At 37.6% G+C, this 27,590-nt stretch overlaps 1 protein-coding gene across 3 annotated transcripts in view; it reads left to right on the top strand.

The window, feature by feature from the left end:
* Window positions 1–575: 575 nt before the first annotated feature.
* LOC127801981 (MADS-box protein SVP-like) overlaps window positions 576–27,590 on the top strand; it is a 35,532-nt gene continuing 8,517 nt past the window's right edge. For 2 of the 3 annotated variants that reach the window (XM_052337571.1, XM_052337569.1), the window contains exons 1-2: window positions 576–776; window positions 1,110–1,310. In XM_052337571.1, coding sequence (XP_052193531.1) covers window positions 748–776; window positions 1,110–1,310 — 230 coding nt within the window. In that variant the 5' untranslated portion in view covers window positions 576–747. The other variant, XM_052337570.1, reaches the window with a different exon arrangement.

Raw genomic sequence — 27,590 nt, 5'->3', positions numbered from 1 at the left:
TTTAAATTCAAGTTCTCAGTAATTAAAATAATAAAAAAATTAAATAATTATATAAAATATATATAAATAAATGCATAAATTTAACATTTATAATCCGTTAATAAAATTATCCGAACGGTAGAAACAGGAACGATAAACATTTGTTATTTAAAAATAAAATATATTATTATTATTAAAAATATTTTTTTAAATTATCCACTAATATCTACGAGGAAAGAAGAAAAGAAATTTTGGGAGGGACGCGACGGGTACGAGGGTGCAGGAGATGTCATTATATCTGTGCGCAGCAGGCGGCGTGGCCACGTGTACGGAAAAGCAAATAAAGTATTAAAATAATAATGATTATACTCAATAACTAAATAAATAAATAATATTTATTAGTTTTTTCTGGTACTCTCTCTTTTAACCATTCGGACGCAAAGCCATTGAACAGGCGCTGTTTGTCCAATAAAAGCAAATAAAGTATTAAAATATTTATTATCATACTCAATAACTAAATAAATAATATAATATTTATTAGTTTGAGTTTCTCTTTTAACCATTCGACGCCAGCCATGGAGCAGGCGCTGTTTGTCCAAAAAAGGAATCTTAAAAATCCACGGTTTATCTCTCCTCTCTCTCTCTCTCTCTACACGCCATTGGTGGCTTTATCTCTCAGTGCTGTGGTGAATGGTCCGGGGTGAATAGGACACTCCACAGCGATCTGGCCAATCCCTGGGCTCCATTGCCGAGCAATTTGCTGGCTGAATGAGCTTTTCTCTCCCTGCTACTTCACGGTGAGTTCTCATCCTTTCTGCTGCTTCATGCGCTTTCCGCTTTCTCTCTCTACAGCTAGGGTTTGGCTCCGTTTCCTTCCTCTCCTGAATTAGAAATGTGCTTTTTCTAATAGGGTTTTATTCATCCCGCTTTTTCTCCGTAATTTTCCATATATAGAGCGTACAGATGCGCTCTCTCTCTCTATCTCTCAACATCGTCATTCCACTTTGGTCGAACAGTTTGCCAATCTATTATTTTAAGCAAAAGGGAGACGATCTTTCTCTTCTTTCGTTCAAGTTTTTTTTGGTGAGTTTTGTGTTCAAGTGTTCTGCGTGTTTGGATTGATGGTGTAGGGTGATTTTGGGTGAAAAAATGGTGAGGCAAAGAATTCAGATCAAGAAGATCGACAACGTGACGGCGAGGCAGGTGACGTTTTCGAAGAGGAGGAGGGGGCTTTTCAAGAAGGCTCATGAACTTTCCACTCTCTGCGACGCCGAGATAGCCGTGATTGTCTTCTCCACCACCGGCAAGCTTTTCGAGTACTCCAGCTCCAGGTTAATCACCACTCTTTATCTTTTTTCTTCTACTCTCCACATCAATATCCATCTTTCCAGTACCCCAGAGAGAGAGAAAGACCCATATTCCTGAGATGGGTTTCTGCAAAGAAAGTTGAAGGGTAAAAAGCACAACAAATATGGAAAACTTTTAGGCTAGATAGTTCCCATTTTCTCTAGCCCTATATTTAAGCTTGTGTATGTGCGTACATACATACATATATATATATATATGTATAGAGAGAGAGGGAGAGGGGGAGAGAGGTCACTTGAGAAGCGAGGCTCTTGAGCTGGAGATCTTTGTGCTGTTAGTTCAGTCTTTCCAAGAACGGTTGATAGTATTAATAATCGTGCAAGTGTTGAGCTTGCTAGTTTGAGTTTCTTGATTTCGTGTTTGATAAGGTTATATGTTGGCAGGTTTCCTAATTACAAGAGCTTAAACTAGTAATTTCATTAGTACTTTGAACAGTATTTGGCTTTGATATTAACAAAAGTACTTGGCTTTGATCATTTATATAATAGTAACAAACACGAGATTGAGTGGGAAAAAGAAAATCCAAGACAATGTTTCCTAACATAAGGTTAGCAACCCAACTGACCATCCGGGACAAATTTCTCTTGAATTTTCCTCCTATATATGTAAGCACTGGCATTTACTTATTCAATTCTCCATTATTATCAACTAATATCTATACAACAAAAATAAAAACACTAATATCATAGCTTGTGAAAAGAAAAATTAAGTTGAAGTATGGGTAAAGAAAATGAATTGACATGAATTAAAAGCAGGGTTGGGTAACATTTATAGTCACAGACTAGATTAATATTATATCAATTAGGTTATGATTAATCTTCTTCACTCTATAGAATCATTTAATGTTAATAAACCAAAGTACTCAATTGTAGGTTCGCCGCAACATAAATTAGAGGACATATGCTAGAGTTTATACCAATTTGTGTTAATAATCCAAGTTGGTATACGTAGTGGTTAGCTCTAGCCAAAAAGTTTTAAGGTTTCAAAAGTTGTTTGGAAACCAAACAATTAACGGACCATTCTTTAAGGTTTCTAGAGAGTTTGTGATAAAACATATTTCATGTTTTGTATGTTTTGGACTGTGTAATATGAAACTATAGTATGTAAACCTAATTAAACTTAAAGCCATTGGTGAAAAATTCTGCTAGAAAACTAATGATCGAAGAGGGAAGATAAACATGCATTTCTTCATAGTCTTTTAATTTTGATAAAAATATAGTATGAAGCCTAGGGTACTCTTAAGTATGCCATGGTCCAAACGGTTCACTCACTCACGCCAGTCAAGGTATATATAGCTATGGTTTATTAATTGGTTTGTGTTAAGGCCCAGAAAGTGAAAAGTAAGCAAGAGCATCTCAATTAATTACTGTAACAGTCAGAAGTAAAATCTCACTTCTAAGTTCAAGTGGATCGTGCAAGTTGTTTGAATAATAAATTTTCCGCAAAAGAGGGAAAAGTAATCCTAATATTAATGAGAGTTCATATTAATTATTACAATAACATAGTTTGTCATTCACACAAAAGTTTGATTTGTTTTTTCTTGTCGTGGTTATTACTTTCAGGTTCATCACTCAACCATGTTAAGATCTTTATGCATGGTCTATTTTGTGATAATGATTTGTTTAAAGTGCTTCCTACAAATGTTCAACGAAGATACATACCGTTTGTAAGTTCATGCTTAAAAGCCACTAAATAAGATGATCGGGAGATTAGAAGCTTAGTTATTTTTTTCTTTTCCTTAGCCACAAATATCATTAGGTGATAATTAATTCTTTGTATATTGAGTGCATCATTTTCATACTGGTTGATTCCTTATGCACATTTAGTAGTTGATCTACTAATTTTTGAAATTCATTTTCATGTAGTTTATATTTTGAACATTTTGCACCGTATCTGGATTGAGTGCTTGCCTATGTCCTAAAAGAATGTGATAAATGCCTGCACATAAATTAGAGAAAGATGAAACGCTTGATCTTTAGGCAACCTGGATACATGTCTCATTTTTCATTCCTAATTCTCTTGATTCATTTGGACCAAGTTTTAGAACTGTATAAACTATGTAATTTTTTTTACGAGAGATTTGTTAGTCAACCATAATAAAATAATTATATTGTTAGTCAACCAATAATTATATTTATAATATTATAATTATTACTCAGCAATATAATTATTGTAATATTGTATTTAAACTAGTAGTATAGAAATAATGAAATAATACAATACTGCGCAAGAAAAAATAAAAGCAGAACAATATATAAATGGATGATAAAATCGAGGCCTGTGTAACACACAGTTCTCTTAAAATAGATCGTCACCTCACCGAAAGTACTAGAGGCTAATTGGCGACTGTTTCCTAAGGTATATTGGTTTACAGACTGAGAAGTTAGCACAAACTTCGGAGCCTAACAATGAACTAGAACACTAGTTAAATACTATTAAAATTAAAAGAGTATGAAAATTTTATATAATAATTATGCTGAAAATTTTGTCGTTCTTTTCCAAAGGAAGAACTCTCTATTTATAGAGGAGAAAGAAGAAGAACGGAAGAAGGAAAAAGAAAGAAGAAGAGGGGGGAGGCAGCTCTTGAGGGAGGTAGCTGCTTCCTTTTTAAAAATATAATATAAAATTTAAATATAATATAATATCTTATATTATATTAATCAAATAGTAATTGCATAATGCCTCATAATTGAAATCAGTCAGTCGCCATGCATATAGTGTGCCTGCACAGTGCGCGCATAATATATGCATAATGTACCGTCATAATTCACGCATAGCACACCTCTTGTTTTTTTCTTTCTTTACTTTTATAATAATATAAATTATACATTATATTACACATGCTCTATAAATAATTTTTCAATCAATTTTATATTCACCTATTTATCAATTTGGACATGAGAATATACAAACATTCCAAATTTTTGAACAAGATTATCAAAGAAACAACAAAGAGGCAAATACACTGAGACTAACTCAAGCCAAATACTCTAAAGAGAAAATAATATAACACACATACACACACACAAGTATAGAGGGATGCCTTAAGATTTTAGTACATTAACACAAGTATAGAGGGATGCCTTCCAAAACACCAAGCTACTATGGGACTTGGCCTTCCACCTTGATTGTTTCCAATTGTACATTCACGTTGCCTTCTCAAAGCTCTCTCTCTCTCTCTCACACACACACGCACACGCAAACGCACACACACACACTTGCTCATTGTCCTTAATGGCCCCCTTTGCAATCCCTAAATTTATGCCTTTATCCATTTTTGATCTCTTCATCCTTATCCTTCTCTCTTTTTTTTCATTGTGCTCCCTTCTTACTTTCTCTCTATTTCCTCTTCTCCATCTCATTTCACCAATCTTTCCAAATATACCTAATCCAATGTGCATCCCCAGTTATCTTTTTTTTTTTTTGTCTTGCCTCCTTTCCTCTTCTAGCCAAGTTCATACAAGGTGATTCGCTACTACTCATTGGTTCCTTATTTTCTTATTTTGGTGTTTGTTGAAGGTTTCTCCTTTAACCTCTCAAAGGCATTTTGGACACGTTGTGTTTTAGGGCTCCTCATGGTTCTTTAGTTGTCAATTCAACCTAGGACCTTGGGAAGTAGATATAGGGGCTTGGCCGCCTCCTTCCTATCTAAGGAGTATAAATGGATATTGAGCCCTACACTATTATGATCTCTATTTTGAAGATGAAAGTCTGTGCTAGTCTAATACTTTTGTTTTTGCTTGCTCTCATATGGAAAATGATTAAGCCTTGGTCTCTAGATTTTTTGTTATCCATCTTCTATATCATTTCCTTGTTTGTTAAGTTTCCCCTTTCCTTCATGCTAGTGGCCTGGCATGGTGAGTTTGGTGCTTTTCCCTTATGTGTTGGCTACGACCTTTTTGAGCCATTTATCTAACCTTCATCTAGTTTCAAAAGCTAATCATTTAGCCCCTTTGTTTGGTGCTCGATCATTGTGATTGCCTTGTCAATCCCGGATCCTCCTAGGTTGCTAAGGAGAGGGCTTTGGGCTTTTCTTAGTTCTTGTTTGTTGGCTAGTAGTCTTGCTTGTTCATGTTGTGTTTGCTTTTGATTCTATCTATCTTTTTGAAGGCCTTGCTTTGGTTCTAGTTGATTTTTTTTCTTGTTTTGCTTGGCTTTAGCCTTGGTGCAAGTTTCAACCAAAAAAAAAGGTATGGGATGCACTTGAAGCAGCTTAAAAAGGTTAAGGCAAAGCCAAAAAAGTGCTCTTTGTGAATCCAAAATGATGTGGATTATGTTCAATAGTCTTGGTCGTAATGAATCAAGGGAAGATCCTTGGTAAGGATATAACAAGTGACACAAGGATGATTAAGAAAATCCTTTGCTCATTAAATGATAGGTTTGACCATGTGGTGGTTACCATTGAAGAGTGTAAGGACTTAGAGAACATGGTAGTATACTACTTCGTTCCTTGGAAGCACATGAGGAGAAAATTAATAAAGGGAAGAAATAATCGTTGGAACACTTTAGAATCAAAGTTTTTCCATGATAGACAACAAAAGAAAGAAAATTCATAGAGATAAAGGTTGTGATGAGAAGAAAGAAGTGGCTAAAACAAGTTAGCTATAGATAAGTGTCTTTTAACTCATGAGGAAATGATAGAATTGGTGGAAGACCCTTACAAAGAAGATATGACAAGTCTCCAGTTGAATGCCATTCTTGTTATTAAATGGGCCACTTGTAATGAAACCCTAGGTACAGAAACAAACAGGACATGAGGAGAAGAAAAATACCTCGAGAGAATGTATTAAGAATTCAAGAATGAAAGATAAGGATTACAAGAGCAGTGAGTTGATATATATACTACTCAAATCATAATAGAAAAGAATTGCCTCACAACTTAAGTACAAATGCAAGACTACCGGCTACCAATTAACAATAACAACTAAACTGTCATGAACCTTGGAGATGAGCTAGGGTATGAAAGGAAGATCGAGAATGATAAGAGAAGAATTTGGGGAAGAGATCAGTTGAGAGGGAGAAATCAACAAGAAGATAAGGGAGGAGATCACCGAGAGAGAGAGAGAGAGAGAGAGGGGGGGGGGGGGGGAGAGGGGGGGGGGGAGAAATATTAGAGAGAAATAGAGTATTCAATTCATTTTCAACATGCTTCTTCCTACAACTGAGGCAATATATATATAGCCTCACTTAGCTACCAAACAAAACTCTCTAACCACCTAAGCTACAAGACAAAAAGGGAAAATAACAGAATAACAACACCCATGTGCTGTAACTGAATTACAAAAATACCCCCTAACTGTAATTGTAACTGAATTACAGCTTTGCCCCTAGGTCGTGACAAATTTCACTCTTTGAAATGTTTCTTGTCCCCAAGAAACTTATTACCATCCAGCCGTTGCTTCTTTATCCAATGCCCATCTTCACCCAGTGGTTACTTCTTCGCTTTTCCTTCTTCTTATCTTGTTTTTCTCTTTTCTTTTGCCTTCTCTTTTCTTTCTCCTCAGCAGCAACAACAATATGTCTTTTTGCCACACTAATTTTAGCCATCCGCCTCTTCCTTAGTTCCGTTAAAAATGGTTCCAAATGTGTCGTCAGCCCTACAACCCCATCCTTTTCAATTATGGACAAAATTTCTATCCTCTTTACAGGTAAAAATCTGTACATTACCTCTAACTCTTCTTGCTGCAATGTTACCTTTGCTTTGTCTTGTGTGCTCGTGCCAATGACATACATGTGAGATGTTCCAAGCAAGGTGCTCGGTGCAATCCTTTGTTCCTTCTCGTTAGACTCCTTATTTTGCTGCTTCAAGAGATCAATGGCATCAGGAGTCTTAGCATCGGTGGCAGTACTTGAGAAGTTGCCAACTAATTGAGTGTCATCCTCCACTTCCTCCTCCCCAATCTCTTATTCCATGTACTCTTCAGCCCTCTCCACAGCCAAGACCAAGGGAGCAGTATGTTTAGACCTTTCCGTATCTTCAGTAGAGGCCTCCTCGAGTGGAAATACTTTTACTTGCTGGTAGCTGGAGTACACAAAGGATTTACTTTCAGCAAGGTTGTCCTTCTTTGGCTGCTCCACTTTAAGGAATTCCTTCTTGTTAAAACTTTCTTGATAATCATCGAAGTATTATGCGGAAAAGTTGTAATGATACTTCTTAGTCAGTATCATTGCAAACTCCTGTAGCTTCTCGCGGAACATTCGACCGAATTCCTTGCACTCTTCATGAATCCCACTTCTTGTTTCCTTCTCCCCTTGGCTGATCTCCTTCTCAAAATTCTTTCCCCATGTTTGATGCTTCTGGTCAACTGAAAATGCAGCATTTTTCTGCTGCCATTGAGGATCTGATTATCTGACGTGGGCACTGCTTCCCAAAACCTCCCGAGTAGGACATCCCACTAAAAATGCAGCACTGTTCCTCTGCAATTGAGGCTGCTCTCTTGCTTGAAAATTAACCACATCAGTTGGCAATAGCCTAAATGGATTAGAATTCACCTGACTAGCTTGCTGACAAAGTCCACCTCCCAAACTCCAATCCTCAGTGCTATGGTAGCCGTCTATCACCCCAGGCATCGGATTCACTCTCTAAAAATCAAACCTAACTCCGGTACATGATAATTTGCACGTTACAACAACTTTGGTTGGCCTTCAAGAGTTGCCTAGGGCTGTCAGGCTGCAATAATTCCTTATATTTATTGGAATCACTATTGAACTCGCCTTATCCAACCACTCAATTGCACCCCAAATTGTTAAAACTCAAATGTATTCCTTCCACCTGTCGGAGTTCTGCCAGATCGCCGAAATTCAATACTAGAATGGCCTGGGCTGCTCGCCTCCCTTGCTGGACTGGGCTATAACCAAAGGAATTCCTTGTAATTAAGACCTGATGGATGCAGTAATTTTATGAATTTGTTTATAAATCTGCCGAATCTGCTTCAGCCTTCCATTTTGTGTAGTAATGACTATTAAATCCAATCACCATTCGAGTAGTGTCGGAATCCCTACACCCGTCGTCCACTCCAATTCGCGAATCCTCCTAGGTTGCTCGTCTTCAAGTTTGGTCCAGATTACTGGAGTCTTGGCCGCAATCCAATCCTCCTACTTCTCCTTCGCGTCTTCACTGGAAGTTGCTGCTTCTTGAATCACCTTCAGGCGACGAACCAGGATTGTCGAAGTTTCGCCAAACCGACTTTGATCACCATCGCAGTTCGCGCTTGCCTCACCCAGATAGCCTTCAAAGCCTTCTCAATCTGGCCAAATCGGCTTTGATTTAAGAATTCATTCCATTCAAGCCTTCTCAATCTGGGCTCGATTAAATCAAGTAGAAGGAGTCGACGACCCCGGATTTGCTCTCGCTTGGTATATTCAAAATCTGATAGCAACTGCGATGGATTCAAGAGGTCGCCCAGATTCACTTCTCACTATCTGGGTCGAAATTGCTGACCTATCAAGTGTCAGCACCAGCAACGCATCGATCGTAAGCTTCACTGTTTGCCTGCGTCACCAACTCCAGCGGATCTCCTGCATCAATTGTTAGCTCCAGTCACGACCCTCCTGGCTGTCTGTGTCACAACCTTCAACGGACTCCCACACCAATCGCAAATTTTGTTTGTTTGCGTCGCCTTAGGTTAGCTCACCTATTGACCCACTCCAATCGCAAATGCTCCTCTGTTCGCGTCGCCTCTCATGCTCCTTGAATTCGCTGGAATGATGCCCGACTTCTGAAACCGCCCTGCGCTTAGCTCTCAATTTCGTACTAAGAGTTGTTTTGTTCTCTCGGTTATAACTCGTCCTTTGATTTCTTGGAATCTGATTGGAATCTCTGCTTGCACTCACCTATCAAGAGCTGAGAACCCCCAATTTTGACCACTATCGAGATGCAGTCATTCCACCAAATTGCTATGAGTTCACTGGAATCACAGCTGAGAAAAGATTGGCTCTGATACTATTTGTCATGAACCTTGGAGATGAGCTAGGGTATGAAAGGAAGATCGAGAATGATAAGAGAAGAATTTGGAAAGAGATCAGTTGAGAGGGAGAAATCAACAAGAAGATAAGGGAGGAGATCACCGAGAGAGAGGGGAAGGGGGAGAAATAGAGTATTCAATTCATTTTCAACATACTTCTTCTTACGGCTGAGGCAATATATATATTTAGCCTCACTTAACTACCAAACAAAACTCTCTAACCACCTAGGCTACAAGACAAAATGGGAAAATAACAGAATAACAACACCCATGTGCTATAAACGAATTACAAAAATACCCCATAACTATAATTGTAACTCAATTACAGCTTTGCCCCTATAATACCCAAGGTCGTGACATAAACATATGTAATACAACAATACAACAACCATATCAATCATAACAAGACATTAGGTGCTTCCACACTCCCCTTCAAATCAAACGCTGTAGGCATCAGGAATTTGTTCTTGACTAGTGCTTCCATACACCCCTTCAAAGCAGACCCTACAAATGCCCAAGTAGCCGTAGAGGAACTGGTACATACAGGGGACATCCAAATACCAAGTTTAGCACATAAGAACTCAAACTGAGCCTTAGGTATCCCTTTAGTGAGAATGTCAGCCACTTGATCTGAGGTAGGAACATATCTAATTTCAATGTCACCCTTTTCTACCTTTTCACGCACAAAGTGAACATCAATCTCCACATGCTTAGTTCTGGAATGGAAAACTGGATTTTCAGCCATGTTCTTGGTAGTAAGATTATCACTCCAAACAATAGGAGTAGACAAACAAGGATACCTTAGCTTAGAGAACAGAGATTTCAGCCACAGAAGTTCAGTTATACCAAGGGCAATAGCTCGATATTTTGCCTCACCAACTAAGTGAGCAACAACCGACTGCTTCTTGGATCCCCAAACAATAAAATTTCGGCCAAAGTAGACACAAAACCCATTGGTAGAGTGCCTAGTGATCTTGCAAGCAGCATGGTCAGCGTCAGTGAACATTGCTAGAGTCAAGTCATCTAGTGAAAGTGTAAAAACTAGCCCCATACCAACAGTACCTTTGAGGTAACGCAATAGCAATTTACAAGCCAACTAGTGTCAAGTCTTAGGATTAGACAAAATTTGACTCAATTTATTGACTGTAAAGGCTATATCTGGACGTGTGTATGTAAGATATTGTAGATAACCAACTAAAGTCTGATATAGAGCAGGATTAGGAAAAGACTCCCCATCATCAGTTAATGAAAATACCAACAACCATAGGGGTGTTACACGGCTTGCAATTTGACATGGTAGCCTTTTTCAACATATCAACCACATATTTGGACTGGGTGAGATACAAACCATTGGTATCTCTATAGGGTTCAAACCCTAGGAAATAATTCACTAAGTCTAGAGTTTTAAGAGCAAATTGAGTGTCCAAATTATGAATACAAGAGTTAAGAGCCATGGAGTCTGAGCCGGTGAGAAGGATATCATCAACATAAACTAGAACAAAACGCACATAATTGGGTGTCCGTTTAATAAACAAGGATGCATTAGAAGTAGACCTTACAAAACCCTAATTTTGTAAGGTTGTTCTCAACTTAGAGTACCAGGCCCTGGGGGCTTGCTTGAAGCACATAAAGAGACTTATTTAGCTGACAAACATGATGAGAAAACTGCTGATCAACAAAGCCTTCAGGCTGAGCCATGTATACTGTTTCAGTTAGGTCCCCATTAAGAAATGCATTATTTACATCCACCTGTTGAATGTCCCAACCATAGGTAATGATCAAAGAGAATGGAACACGAATTGTGGGTGCCTTAATCACTGGATTGAAGATTTCTTCATAGTCCACACCAGGGGTTTGATGAAACCCCTTGGCCACCAACCTAGCCTTATATTTTAGGATAGAGCCATCAGCGTTATATTTAACTTGGTAAACCCACATGCAGCCTACTAAATTCATTTGGGATGAAAGGGGAACCAAGGTTCAAGTATGATTTCGTTGCAAGGTAGTGAACTCCTCCTCCATGGCCTTAACCCATCGTGAATCTAAGAGTGCCTCATGAAATGAGCTAGGTTCTAGGTTACTCAATAGGACATGAAGGGAAGAGGTCAAAAGTTGTTTGGCCTTTAATCGGGTAAGCATAGGATGGATAGAAGGAGTTGGGGCAGCTTTAGGCTTAGGAAGGTTGGAAACAAGACCAGAGGAAGGAATAACCAAAGGTGGAATTGAAGAAAGTGGAGACGAAGGTGTGACTAAAGGGTCTGAAGACCTTGACTGAGAGCCAGTTAATGGCGGAGCTACAAAAGGTTGTACTATCCAAGGACACTATGAAGAAGAAGCAGAAAATGCAAAATGAAGAAAACCAGTAGAAGAACCCAAGGACGGACAAAGAGACTTAGACATGGTAGGAGTAGGAAGCAAGAGAGGAAATGGATAATCATTTGCATTGAACTTTACATGACGAGATACATACACTCTTCCTGATGGATGCAAACACTTGTAGCTAGCTTGAGTATAACCAATGAAGACACACTTGGTAGAATGAAAGGCAAATTTGTGCTTGTTGTAAGGACAGGGGTAAGGAAAGCAGGCACAACCAAAGGGTTACAGGGTCTGATAGTTAGGCGTCTTGTGATAGAGCAATTCAAAGGGAACTGAAAACTTAATTGATGTAGCTAGGAGCAGATTTATCAAGTGAACATAAGTTTGAAAGGCTTCTACCTAGAATTTCAAGGGCATTTGGGCATGAGACAACAAGGTTAGTCCCATCTCATCCACGTGTCTATGTTTTCGCTCAACCACACCATTTTGTTGATGAGTGTGGTGGTAGGTAAACCTAGGCTGAATGCCATTAACATGAAGATCAGGTAAGAAGGCCTTAAATTCACCCCAATTATCTATTTGTAGGGCTCTAAGTTTCGATTGAAATTGGATTTTAGCAAATTTATGAAATGTAATGAAAACATATAGAGCATCAGATTCAAGTTTTAAGGGATAAATCCAAGTGTATCTAGTGTACGCATCCACAAAGATAATGTAGTACCTAAACTCTTGAACAAAAATAACAAGTGCAGGCCCCCAAAGATCAGAATAAACCAATTCTAATGGTGTAGTAATTGCGATATCATGACTGGAGAAAGGAAGTTGGCTAAGCTTGCCAATCTTACAAGAATTACAAAAGACCAAATCAGAAGAAGAACATGATACACCAATTTTATTCAACACACGATTGAGAATATGGAAAGAAGGATGGCCCAATTTATTATGCCATTCCTGACAAACATTGATGCTTTGAGCTACATTTACGACATTAGACACCTCATGACTAAATGAGTTCTGTCTATTACATGTTGTTTTAGTATTACATGTACTGAATGGAAACACAACAGAAGAAACAGGTAAGAACGCTAGAGGTTGGGCTGAAACACTGTTAGCAACAGACCAAGATGCTGGTAGCAGCTGATAGAGCCCATCCTTAAGGAGTCCCCGGAGTAGCATTTGTCCTGTAGCTTTGTCTTTAATCAAGCAAACATCCGAGTGAAATTCAGCCACAATATTATGGTCTCGAGTTAATTGGGAGACACTGAGTAAATTTTTTTTCATATTAGGTACATGGAGAACATTAGGAATGGAAAGAAAGGTAGTAGGTTTAAGATGAGTGCATAAATGACTAGTACCAACATGAGTAATAGGTAGCTTCTTACCATTTGCTACAGTACCTCTATCCCCACCATTATACGGTGTATGCAGAGACAAGTTGCTCAGAGTAGAGGTAATATGATTGGTTGCCCCGGAGTCAACAAACCAAGAGGGATCTGAAAAGGAAGACTGAGCAACAAGATTATCAGAAGAAGGTTTAGAAGGATGTCCATAGAGAGAACCTAATATAGAACCAGTCTCACTCATGTAGGCACCATTAGAGTCACTAAAGGCAGCCATATAAGCCTTTGAATTAAACTGATTATCACCATTGGACCGACCAAAATCACCAAAGCTCTGGTTAGGAAAACGCTGAATTTTTTTTTGTCAAATCGATAGTAACACTTATCCACAAAGTGTCTCGATTTCCCACAGAACTGATAGTACACACGCCTGTTAGATGTGCGTCCTCAACCTCGTCCTCCTCTATTCATGTAACTCGTCCCTCTCATAGTGTTGCCTTCTCTACTACTATTACCAAAGCCAATACTATCTTGTGTAGGAACATTAGCAATATTTGCAACATGTGCATGTGTAACACCCCACCCTATACAGGCGTGTCACTATAAGGAAATTCCCGGTTTTTTTTTTTTTTTGAGTCCGTCACTCGCGGCGCCTGAGAGCACAATCTTCACATGCAGATGAAACACTTGTCGCCAAAACTACAGCCGGCACCCGCGGTGATTTCAAGAACAATTTTCACATGCAGATATATATATCCTGAGAGTTCCAGTCTTACTCGTTTAGTTAACAATAACAAAATCATAACTAAACGAGACATTATAAATACAAGGGAATACTTAACCATCAAAATAACGTGGCCTACCACGTGTTACACACAAGATGTTTCCTACCAACATACATATAACATCGTTACAAAATGTTTACAACACCGAGGTACGATTGTTCATACATATAGCAAAATAAGTTCCTATACTACCAAATGATACAACGACTATCACATAAACACCATTGGCTCTCCGGCCTCGTCCTTGACCTCTCAGCTGTCCCTAACTGGAACGTGGAATGTTCCAGGGGCATAACCCAGGTTAGATGATGAAACATCTAAGTGAAGGTATGAAACAGTTTATATAATGCATGAAAGACACATGAGCATGGCATACTAAACGACAACATGCATGACACGTCAAATTTGAGAAATTTCCTGACATACTTAATCCCCGGGTGCCCTACCGTGTCACTCGATTACCAGTCCCGGATGCCCTACCGTGTCACCTGATCACCAGTACTGGCCCCGGGTGCCCTACCGTGTCACCCGATCACCAGGACTAACCGTGTCCCATTCCCAAGAAGACCCCGTCCCGCCCCATATGAACCCAACAATGCAATGAAACTTGACCCCAAACGATATGATAATTCACACGCCATGCATCAACATTTTAAAGTAAATCAGTTAATGCAATGCAGCGAATGTCGACACAGTGTTCATAAGTAAAAGCCTAGTAAAACAATCTAAGTCTAGGAGGGCGAAACCGCTCGCTAGAACTCACCACAAGCATTTAAAAACACTTCAAGACAAGGTAAAGCTAGAATCAAACCACTCACCTCAATTCGGAAAAGTTTGGATTTTGCCTCGAAAAACGTGCCACACCTTGAAAATCGCGTAATCCTTCTTCCAACGACCCAATTGACTCCTATTTCACCATTCAAGACCTTTGGAATCAACGTTTCTATTTTTTCACAATTTTTTCTATTTTTATTTATTTTTCAAGCATTTATACCTTCGGAAATTCATTAAAAATACCTAACATCAACTTTTACAAAATATTTTTCCATGATAATTCTTAAAATAATTCTACCTAAATTCTGAAATTAAAAACACACAAAAACCCTACCTCACGCGCCACCTCGAGGTCCTGTGAGTGGGAGCCACGCGTCGCCGCACAGTCTTCTTCTCCGACCTTCTTCTACGGCTCCAGCGACCTCCAACGCTCCAAATTTCTACAGGGTCTTGAAGATCTCTTCAAGGCGACCCCAATGGACCCTTTACTCGTCGGAAAAAGTGGCCGGAGGTGGGTTTAAAACCCAGTTGCAGGTCGCGGCATCGGCAAGCCCGATTTTTCGGCCAACTCCAAAATCACCCACTTATCCTACACCAATCGACTCCAAATGCTCCAGAAATGACCCTCTCGACCTAAGGAACAAAAACCCCTTATCCCTCAAGCTCGATTCAAGCAAAAACACAAGAAATTTCGGCCGTTTTTGTTTTTGAAACCCTCGGCCGAGAACCCCCTTTTATACTCGATTTTTACCCTGATTCACCACTCTATCTTGCTCGTCCTTATCCCTTAAGCCTAGATCTAGCCTCTAAACCAATCGAGAAGCACCAAATCGAGAGCTAGAACCCTCGAAAGATTCGGCCAAATCGGAAATCTTTTTGGCCATCATTTCCGATCAAATCCAACCCTTTTCCGGCCAATGGAAGCTCCCATCGAGCTCATCATCGTCTGGAGGCTAGCCTAGAGCCTCCGGGCGACCTGCCCGATGCCCCAGAAGCGACCGCAGGCGGCTGGTCGGTTTCACACCAAGAAATTTTGCAAAAATTGCATTTTAGCCCCCAGCCTTCTTTTAATTGAATTTCCTCCCTTTCTTAGATACCCCTAGACTTTCTAATACTTCCACAATGGCCCTCAAGTTCTGTATTTTCCATTTCCCTTTGGAATTTCTGAAAAACTTGCCATCTCGGCCTCCCTCGGGCAGTTTACAAAATCTGCACTTTTGCCCGGACGCTCCTAATTGTGTGCTTTTGACTTCAACTCTTCGGAATCTCTTGATTTTTATCAAATATCGCCCAATTGTGCCATTTCACCTTAATTGGCTCATCCTAACTTAGTCATTCGTCTTTCGTTTAAGTTTTGAATATTGCACTTAAGCCCGAAACTATTGTAAATTCCATTTTGATCTCATAATTTCCAAAAATTCTCTTAATATTTAATACTGGGTATTACAGCATGCATACCAGAATTCAGTGAATCAAAAGCAGTCATAGACGATGAAGATGAATGCTTAGCATAGCCTTTGCTCATGCATTAAGAGTAAGTACTGAACTTTTTCCAAATCAATTTCGTTCATTTGATAAGTCATTAGGGTCACAACAATCTCGTATTCCTGATCTAGTCCATTTAATATGGCAAGTAGTAAGTCCTTATCAGTTAGTGGCTTGCCTATTGCTGCCAGAGCATGACCGATTGTCTTGATCTTAAGGATATAATCATTTATAGAGAGATCATCCTTCTTAATTGACAGTAATTTTTGTTTCAATTGAAAGGACTTAGCTGTTGTTTGGCGAGCATAAAGATTCTCTAAAGAAAACCATACCTCGGTAGATGATTCACTGTGAATCACTTGTGCCAAAAATTCTTCGCCAATTGTAGAAAACAACCATCCAAGAAGGAGCTGATTCGAACGCATCCAGCTTAGGTACTTAGGATTGACAATAGGCTTGCCTTCATCTGAATCTAGCAAACTATTTGGTGGAGGTGGAACCTTGTTGATAAACAAGACCAGATCGAACGCCCTCACTGTGGCGAGTATTTGAGCCTTCTAGAATATATAATTACTGGAGTCAAGCTTTATAGGAATGAAGCTGAAGGCCTTCGCTATTGCTACTAAATCGGCCTGAGAAGCAGAGGATAAGGACAAGGAAGAATGAGGAGAGGGAGAGGAGAACGAATTGTGATCTTGATTCGGGGCCATTAGGACAAATGAAATGGCTTTGATACCATGTAATGAAGCCCTAGGTACAGAAACAAACAGGACACGAGGAGTTGAAAAATACCTCGAGAGAATGTATTAAGAATTCAAGAATGAAAGATAAGGATTTCAAGAGCAGTGAGCTGATATATATACTGCTCAAATCATAACAGAAAAGAACCGCCTCATAACTTAAGTACAAATGCAAGACTACCGGCTACCAACTAACAATAACAACTAAACATATGTAGTACAACAATACAACAACCATAACAATCGTAACAAGACATTAGGTGCTTCCGCATATTCATCAGAATGTAAACATGCTATTCTTTTGTCAATAAAAATATTACTTTGAGACTTTACTTGTTTATCTTCCAACAAGTAGAACTAATCGAGCTGACAGGAAGTACTCTGGGCTTTCAGTTTGAATTGTGGAAGAGAAGTGGAAGGTTTGACTGTGAAGGCGGAGCAACAGTTTGATTTGTTGCTGTGTTTTAGCTGTTGCAGTTGCGGTTCAAGAAGGTGACCTCAGCCATTATCGAAACTAATTGAGTGGTAATTCAGGAGATTCTGATTAGAAGCCCAACAGCACATATCAACAAATCAGTTATAAGAATTTCACAGGCGGTGATTTCAATTGAAATTCTAGGCTATAAGTAAGGGAAAACAAGAGGTAGATTTCAGCGGTGAATTTTGGTTAACTTGGTTCGAATTGGAAAAGCAAAGAAGAGCAGGTGATCCTTGACTATTGAATTGTGTTGAGGCGATTCTAGTTTAGAGCCTATTAGCTCACGGAAGGGTGTTGATTCGGTATGTATAGGACACCTGCTCCTTGGTCTTCGAAGTGTCCTGTTCATTAGAAGTCAGCCATGGGTGGCGGTGCACTCACGAGACAATTGGAGTCTCAATTGCAATAGAAGATTGTTGCATTTTCAGTTGGATCTAACATAAATTGTGAGGAGTTTGGCCAGAAGCATCAAGCATGGGAAAAGAAGTTTGATAATGAGTTCAGCCAAATTGACAAGGAAACAAGAAGAATGATACACGAATTGTGCGTGGAAATAGGTTGTGTGCTACGAGAGCAACTGCAGGAGTTCGCAAAGATGCTGACTAAGAGGTATAATGTTAGTTTTCCCATTGAATTCTTTGATAGACTAAGAAGAAATATTTCAGATCATCACAGAAGGTCTAACCAAGAGGGGTTCCTGAAAATGAAGTTCTAAAGAGAAGTCTAGATTATGGGAAAATGATTCATCGCTTACCTCCGACTATGCGCAAAAGGAGTATTTTGATTTAGGCATAATTATATATAAGGATGACTACAACATCAGAGATGATATTGGTGGTGAAATACATTATCCAAAGGGAATCTGTAACGATCAAGTTACTAGGGCAGTAGATGCAAAGGGACCATCTGATCTTTTCGAAAAAGAAGTTTATGTAGATGGATATTCTAGGAAACGCAAAGAAAAAGGAGTTGCTGAATTATTTGTATGGAATTAGGAGGTTCCGACTGAAAATTTAGTCAATATTAAGAAAGTTGACCTTGTAATTGAAGTGAACTTGTCAATGGTAACTCAGGATTATGAAGATGAATGGAGATTGGATGTGGAGAGTGAACCTTGGAAATATGTCAGCAAATAGAAAGAAAAAAGATGCTGATGGAATAGCATTGGATCAGGCAAATCCGACTGAAGGATCATCCATTTGTGCGAATATTGGTGCTAGAGTCTTTTCTTAGATTTCAGACTTATCAAAATTTGAGGAACAATCAGATTTGGAACGAAACATTGATTTGTTAGATAAGTCGGTTATAAAGCAAGTCGGAGCTATGAGTGGTGATTCTTGTGACAATTCTAGGTTGGATCAAGTCTTTGACGCTCCACATGTAGTCAAAGCGTCAAAGAGGTTTTAATTTGGGCAATCCAGATCGAAACAATCTTATATTGGCTATAAGGAACTTGTTCATAAGGATGATGAGCTCCTAAGACTAGAGGAAGAAAGTCTACTTGTTCAGCATTTTTCTACTGCGACTAAAGAATTAGTTAGTCAATCCACTGGGTTCAAAACAACCAATTTCGAAGATGATGAGAAGAGGGGAACACATGTGGTAATTGGTCGGATATGTGAATTTTAGAATGATCAACATTTGAAGGCTTTGGGGTTGCAAGGTTCAGCTACTAGCGACTAAATTCATTAAAGGTACTTGATGTGGATACATTGATAAGTTTTGGCACCATACTGGATCCTCAGATTGTGAGTACTAGTAATCTTGATTGGGCAGCTATTGTAAACCCATGGGGAGTGGTCTTTCACACCTTAGAGGTAGATGTAGCCTTGATTGCAATTGTACGAGCTGTGGTAATAACCTGTGGTTTTGTTCCAGTCGATGAGAACATAAGGGCAAAGAGGAATAGGCCTAGATGGAGAAAGAGAGAAAGAACAATAACCCAGATAGAGAGAGTTGGTATTGGATGAAGAAAAAATGGCACAATCGTTGTAAGTTTTTGGGGACAAAAACTCTCTCAAGGAGAGGGAATTATCATAACTCCAAAGATCCCCAAACCTATAATTGTCATTATAATAGTAGTTAGCTCACAAGCATTATACGATAATTGCAATTTTCCTTCTTTTCTGTTATAGATAATTGCCCTTAGCTATAGGCAATTAGGCTTACCGTTTGTACTACACATGCCACATGGGTGCATGTGGGGAGCTATTAGACTATATATAAAAGCAACAGTTGAGGATGAAAGGGTATATTGAAATGATATTGAATTCTCTCAAATTCCTTCTCGTCGTTTCTCTCTCCAATTCTCTATTATTACTTACCTCCCTTCCTCTTTGCTAATCTCTCCCTTTCATCTACTATCTCCCCCAATTCTATCCAATTCCCCTCCAATCCCTTCTGTTCTTGATCCCAATTCCTTTGGGTTCTTTCGATTTCCAGGCTAAACCCTAGATATATGACAATATATTACATATCCTATCATATTCTTTCTCATTATTCCAAAAACTCTTTCATCATGGCAGTATCCATTCAATTGTCCAATTTTCTCAAGGAAAAAATACGATTTTTGGAGTATAAAAATGAAGATATTTTATCTCTCCTAAGATTTATGGGACATTGTACAAGATGGGCTTTATGCTCTAGAGGATACTTCAACCCTTGAGCACAAAAAAAAGAGTTTTAAAGGAAAATATGTAGAAGAATTCATGAAATTTATTTATTTTGTAACAAACTTTGATAAATATGAGGAATCTAAGACTGAAATTTTAAACTCTAGATGAGTCTAAATAACTTAAAATAAGGAACCTATTAAACCCATGACCTGGAAAATTATGTTCAAGATTGTAAGAAATTGTTAATCAATTGAGAGCCTATGGGAAAAATATTCCACACAAAAGAATTGCTGGAAAAAAAATTATAATTACCATTTCTCAAAAATATGATTCAATTGTCACTACATTTAAGCAAACAAGAGACCTGTCAACTCTAACAGTGACAAAATAAATAACCTTTTTAAAAGGATATTGACAAAGATTGAGTAGACGCTTACCAACTAGGGTGGTGTCGAGCCAAAGGGTGTTGGGTTGGTGGCTCAACCCATTTTAGAAAAAGTTTTAAAATTTGGAAATATTTAGAAAATTAGAAAGAATTATTATAAAATTAGAAAAGTTACATTTAAAAAGGACTGCTACGATTTTAAAATATTTTTAATTTTGAACTTTAATGAACAACTTTTAGTGAATAAGTTTCACGTATTTTAATTTTAAAAGATGTATAATGTATTTAGTGAACAAGTTTCGTATCTAAATTTTTTCAATAAGTATTATTATTTGAAGACTTCAAAATGGTCATAAAACATTTAAAATTCATTTGTTTAGCAATATATATAAATATAAAAAATTTAAATTTAAATAGATAATAAAATGGCGTTTGAAATTTCAAGTTTAACTTGTTTTGGGCTGGTAAAATAATATGTTCATATTTTATTTAGCAAGTTTAACTATGTACTTATATTTATATTTTTGCTAGATATAATTTTAAATTCCTAGTTTAACAATGTAAATACAATATATTTATATTATATTTCATAATTTAATACATTTGAAAATAAAATTTTAAATATAATTACAAGAGCTAGTAAGAAAAGAATTGGCTCTGCCTTGCTTTAGCAGAGCACCAGGGCCATGTCGAGCCACCCTTGAAGCTCAGGTTTAGCCCTGCACGCACGCTGTCAAGTCTAATATATAGCAACCCAACACGGTTTGATTGACAATTCTTAGCATACAACTCTTAGCATACCATATTTGTTAAGGACTTGCTTAGGCACAAAATCCACAAAGGCACAACCCTATGCGTCTCTTTAGTGCCAATGCACAACGCCCTACAAAAAGCATTTTTTAGGTGCATGAGATGTGTGCCCCAAACATAGGCGCAAGGCACACCTCATGCACCTTATGGAGAAATTAAATAAGGGTTATTTTTTTTTTTGTTATTTGGAACATTTACTTGATTTGACATTGTAGAATGAGTGTGTATTCGTGTAGATTGGCAAAAGGCAAGGCCACTAGTGGTTGTTGGATGGTTGCCAAAACTCTCACACACTAATAGTTGTACATACATGAGTCTAACAGGTTGACATATAATAAGTTGCAAGAGCAACCACACGAGACTTTGCCAACCACTTGCTTTCTTTGTCCAGCACTGGAAGTAGGTGAACATCCTCCAACGTCCTATTTTGTAGTTTCAGTTGTTATGTGTTTTTCTACTTTTGACTTTTTTGTTTGATATGTAGTGCTTCATTTCTAAGTTTTGTTTTGTTTTTTGTTTCAATTTCGTTTGATCTTTTTGTTTCCTTTTATTTTCAATTAATTTATATTTAAATTGAAATTATACAATTATATAATTTCTATTTTTTCTCTGTTTCACCTAATTTTTTTGTTTGGTTTTATTTATTGTTTGCTTCTTTTGTTATATATGTATTTTCTCTTAATAGTTTTAAATTGAAAATAATATTTACATATTTTTAATATATTTGAGCCTCAAGTGCGTGAAGCTCGTGCTTCGCCACCTTGTGCCTTTGGCAATTATGAAGTAGACACAATATGGCAATATAGTAGAAAATATTTTTCAATTTAAGCTCAAAATAATGTTTCATAATTTCAAAGATAATCAAAGTAAAACACATAATTTTAAAATCTAGAAGAGAAAACTCTAGAAATAAAGAAAAAAAAACAAATAATCAAATAGAGAAGAAAGGCAAGTTTCCTCCATATGGCATTTGTAGAAAATCTAGTCATTTGGGGAAGGATTGTTCGGCATGGTAGGAAGAGGATTGTCACGACAAAACTAATCATCTAGCCAATTATACTGAAGAATTGGAGAAAGAGTGTCATTTGCTCTATGCTAGCCAAGCTACTAAAGTGGTAGAAAAAGCTGAGTGTTGGACAGTGGCTACAACAATCAATTACATGGTTAGTGATTAGACAATATCGCATTGCCAGATGATGCCAAATGGATATGCTCTTTACTCCAAAAGAAATTTTGCACAAGAGTATGATTGAAAAATGGAAATCGTTTGGTAGCATGAGTGAGGACAAATGGAAGTAGAAGTTTTCCTCTATTGTTGAAGTATGCTACAAATGTTGCTGTGAGGTGAAAATTGATGACTCATGGGTATGGCATTGAAGAATTGATCACTTCAGTCTCCATGCACTAAAAATCTTATATTATTAGAATGGAACAACATGGTGTGAGATATTTTATGTCTAAATGATAAGAAAAGTTAGACAATCATCAGAGCTAATACACACAAATTCTTTTGACCCTGTGAGAATGTTGTTTGTTTAGAATAATTATTTCATTGTCTTCATTGAAAATTACTCTAGAGTGACATAGATCTATTTTATTTATTTGTAATATTCAAAAAATTCAAGAATCTTTTCGAGAAACAAAGCGAGTGTCATATTATAATAATCCAAAATAATCATAGTAGAGAAGACAACTCATAGGAATTCAACAAATTCTCCAAAAATGAAGGAGTAGAGCACCAACTAACTATTAACTATATCGCACAATAAAATGATGTTTTAGAAAAAAAGTTGTCCTCTCTACTATGATTATTTTAGCACCAACTAACTATTAACTATACCTCACAATAAAATGATGTTTTAGAAAAAAAGAATCATATTATCATAAATATAGTAAGATCAATGATGAAAAAAAAAAAAGGCTTCCAAACACATTTTGGCTTGAGGTAGTCTAAACTACAGTTTACCTACTAAAGGGGCGTTTGTTAATCAAGATATGAGGTAGAAAAATCAAGATATGTGATGCATCCCGAACTTTTATCATTTCCAACATGTTTGTTAAGTACAATTCTTGAAAAAATCATTAATGATCTCTTATCTTGATCTCTCAAGATATGCTTATCTCCCCCCCCCCCCCCCCCCCGCTCTCCCCCCCCCCCGGTTCAAGATAAGCATATCTTGGTCTTTATAGATAAGAAAAAAATGACCCCCCCTTCAAGATAAGCATATCTTGGTCTTTATAGATAAGAAAAACATGACATTTGTGTCCTCTAGTGCATTTTAAAAAAATTAACAAACAGCTTGATAAAAAATCTTGGAATGCTTCCCAATTTTATCTTAACAATTCCATATCTTAGTCTGAAAACCATTTCGGACTTATCTTGATACTCCCTTATTTTGCTCATTTTAACAAACGCTACCTAAATAAGTATTTGACCGAGGTGGTTTAAGTCAAAACTTCAATAGAAGCTTGGAGTTAATAAAAGCCCTTAGCTAAACATCTTAAAGCCTTTAGGTGTATATGCGACACTCAAATTCTTGAGATAAAAAGACACAAGTTGGGAAAGAAGACTGAAATAGACATCTTCTTGCATAGGATATAACAACAATCAAGAGGCTAACATGTCTACGACATAAAGACAAAGAAGCTCATAATCACTCAAGAGGTAGAGTTCCATGAAGCTGCTGCTCGTAATTGGGATCAAGAAAGGTTGAGAAAAGCAACATCAATATGCCTATATCCACTATTGTTAGAATCTTACGATTCACGATTCGAATCGTATGATTCAACTCGATTCATATAGAAATCGAGTTGAATCTATAGGGTGAATCTAAAATCTCTTAGAATCATACGATTCACGATTCGAATCATACGATTCATATAGAAATCGAGTCGAATTTATAGGGTGAATCAAAAATCCCTTAGAATCAGCTATGAATCGGACGAATCGACCGTGAATTGCATAAATAGCACGATTCGTTTGATTCGTCCAATTTGTGCGACTTCGTTTGCATGTGCACTTTAATCAAATATTCATTCGATTTGGCCATCTTTGAAAACAAAGAAGATGATGAAAATGATGATGCTCTTGAACTTGAAGATGAAGATGATTGATAACTAGTGAAGATTATGGATAATGGAGTTTATTAGTAACCTTATAGTTATAGGATTTTTTTTTTTTTTTCTAGCTTGTTATTTTGAAAGTGGTTTGGTTTGGTGCAATTTGAATTTAAAGGCAACATGAATATACTTTTGTCTTTTGGTATAATTTTAAACTTAGCAAATATATTTAGAAGTTTATTTATCTATTTATATTTAAAAGAATTGATCATAGTGGACACATTATTTATTTTCTATGAATATATATTATTTATAGTTGAAATTGAGAATGTGTACCGAATTTTACGATTTGATTCGATTCTCGATTCACGATTCATAAAATAAGAATTTCGATTTTCGATTCGAATCTCGATTTAACAACTATGCCTATATGTTGAAAACTGCAAAGAACAACAAGAATGAAACTTGGATTTGGGAAATCTCGGAAGGAACCGTACTTCCTGATCATTCTATTGAATACTCCATGAGGAGTTTAAATAACAAGAGATCCTAAAATCTAGGAATTTAAAATACAATCAAACACTATTTAAAATACAACAACAAATTTCAAATATAACCAATCTCCTAAATTTTAGAGATAGATAAGATTCTATCTCCTCCTAGAATTTAGAAAAGCTGGAGCTTTATCTTGATCATAAATTGAGGCATTATCTTTAACCGTAATATCCCATATTTCAACACTCCCCCTCAAGTTGGAGAATTGATATCTACCATTCCAAGCTTGCATATTAAATTCTCAAACTTCCTGGCTGCCAAGCCTTTTGTGAATACATCAGCTACCTGTTTCTCGGATGAAACATGAGGAATATTGATTATTCCTGCATCCAATTTTTCTTCGATAAAGTGTCAGTCTATCTCAATGTGTTTTGTCCTGTCGTGCTGAACCGGATTATGTGCAATACTTATAGCAGATTTGTTATCACAAGACAACCCAATTGCCCCCTGAGTTTTTATCTTCAAGTCTTCTAGAATAATATTGAGCCATAGCAATTCACATATTCCAAGGGCTATAGCCCTAAATTCTGATTTCGCACTTGATCTAGCCACAATGCTCTGTTTCTTACTCCTCCAGGACACTAGATTCCTGCCTAGGAATACACAATATCCTGTGGTTGATCTTCTATCAGTGATAGATCCTGCATAATCAGTATCTGTAAGGCCTCTAACATCTAATTCCCTTCCTCTTCTGAACAATAGACCCTTACCTGGATTAGTCTTGAGATAGCTAGGTATCCTCCTTACAGCTTGCATATGCTCCTCAGTTGGCTTATGCATGAATTGGCTCACAAGACTAACAACAAATGTAATATCGGGTCTAGTATGTAAGAGATATATCAACCGGCCCACTAGCCTTTGATATCTCCCTTTGTCAATTGGTTGACTATCAGGATTCTGCCATAGTTTTCCATTGGGTTCCACTGGGACACTAGATCCCTTGCCTCCAGTAAGCCTTGTTTCAGTGAGTAAGTCCAAAATATATTTATGTTGAGATAGAAAGATACCATCCTTAGAGTAGGCCACTTTAATGCCCAAGAAATATCTGAGAATACCAAGATCCTTGATTTCAAACCTATGGGCTAGGTTCCTTTTTAGCAGCATTTGTTCCTCCTCATCATCTCCTGTCACGATTATGTCATCTACATATACTAGTAAGGTTGTAATTTTTCCTTCCCCTGAGTGTTTCATGAAGAGTGTATGATCACCTTGGCTTTGACTAAATCCCATAGTCTTCATGGCTATAGAAAACCTGTCAAACCAAGCCCTAGGGGACTGTTTGAACCCATAGAGGGCTTTCTTGAGCTTGCATACTTTTCCTTGTTCTTTTTCTTGAAATCCCGGAAGCAACTCAAAGAAAACTTCCTCTTCTAGGTCTCCATGCAAAAAGGCATTCTTAACATCAAACTGTTGCAATGTCCATCTAAAAAATGTTGTCAAAGAGATTAGAATTCTTACTGTTGCCATCTTAGCTACTGGCGCAAATGTTTCAAAATAGTCTATACCATAGGATTAGGTATATCCTTTGGCTACTAACCTGGCCTTGTACCTGTCCAGTGTTCTATCAGCCTTGTGTTTTACATTGAATACCCATTTGCAGCCTACTAGCAAAACTCCTCTTGGTCTTGGCACTATTTCCCAAGTCTGATTTTTCTTTAAGGCTCTCATCTCTTCCATCATGGCTTGCTTCCAATTTTGATCTCTTAGGGCCTTTTCTATTGAACTAGGAATGACAATTGAATCCAAAGATGCTAGGAACCCTTTGTGTTTTTGAGATAGCCAGTGGTAGGATAAGAAATTAGTTAAGGGATACTGGGTACAACTTCTTACACCCTTCCTAACAGCAATAGGAAGATCTAAATCATCATAACTTGGGTCAAAAGGATTAGAACAGCCTGAAACTGAGAGTTAAGAGTCATTTTCTGGAATAGAAGGTTGTATAAATTCCTTACCTTGACTAGGATCAGATGATGGTGCTTGTTGTAAATCCAGAACATGCTGTCTTCTTTTGAAAACATAGGGACATCCCTTGAAATGGCCTGAGGGCTGCTGGCTGGACTGCATATTGTGAGATGTAGGAACAAACTACTCACTGTTGCTATTTGGCTGAGATGAGAGAGGCCTAGATTGAGATGGAGGGCAAGAAGAGAGCGGAGAGGGAGGAAGTTGAGGTAGTGCTTGAAAAATATCCTCCCCAACCCCAACTGTCTGGTCACATCTAAACACTCCCCCTTGGCGACCAGTTTGATGGGAAGGGAAAAAAGGTTGGGATTCAATAAATGTAACATCCTTGGAAATATAAAATTTCTTTGTAGTTGGATGATAACATTTGTATCCCTTTTGGGTAGGAGAATAGCCTAGGAAAACACACTTAAAGGCCCTAGGATCAAGTTTGTCTCTGTTTTGCTTGGGAATATGAACAAAAGAAACACACCCAAAGACCTTTAGTAGAAGAGGGGAATGCAGATTCTGATCTGGGAAATAAGTAGATAGGAGCTGAAATGGGGTTTGATGATTTAGGATTTTTTAGGGTACTCGATTTATCAAATAGGCTTTAAGAGTGGCTTCCCCCTAGAAATTCTTTGGCACTTTATGATGATGGAGGAGACTTCGAGCAACATTAAGAAGGTGTCTCATCTTCCATACCGCCACTCCATTTTGTTGTGGAGTATGGACACAAGAAGACTCATGAATTATCCGTTCTTGATAGAAAAATTGGTGCAAATGATTATTAACATAGTCCTTTACATTATCAGTTTGGAATTTCTGAATTGAGCAATTGAATTGAGTGGAGATTAGCTTACAAAAATATGGAAAAATGGTGCTAACTGTAGCCTTATCTTTCAATAAGAAAACCCAAGTCATTCAAGTACAATCATCTATAAATGAAACAAACCATCGGGTCCCCGAACAATTTGGTATTTTAGAGGGTCCCC

Source organism: Diospyros lotus, chromosome 5, assembly GCF_014633365.1.
Source record: "Diospyros lotus cultivar Yz01 chromosome 5, ASM1463336v1, whole genome shotgun sequence".
NCBI classification, from domain to species: domain Eukaryota; kingdom Viridiplantae; phylum Streptophyta; class Magnoliopsida; order Ericales; family Ebenaceae; genus Diospyros; species Diospyros lotus.
This window is presented reverse-complemented; position numbering and strand designations above follow the sequence as displayed.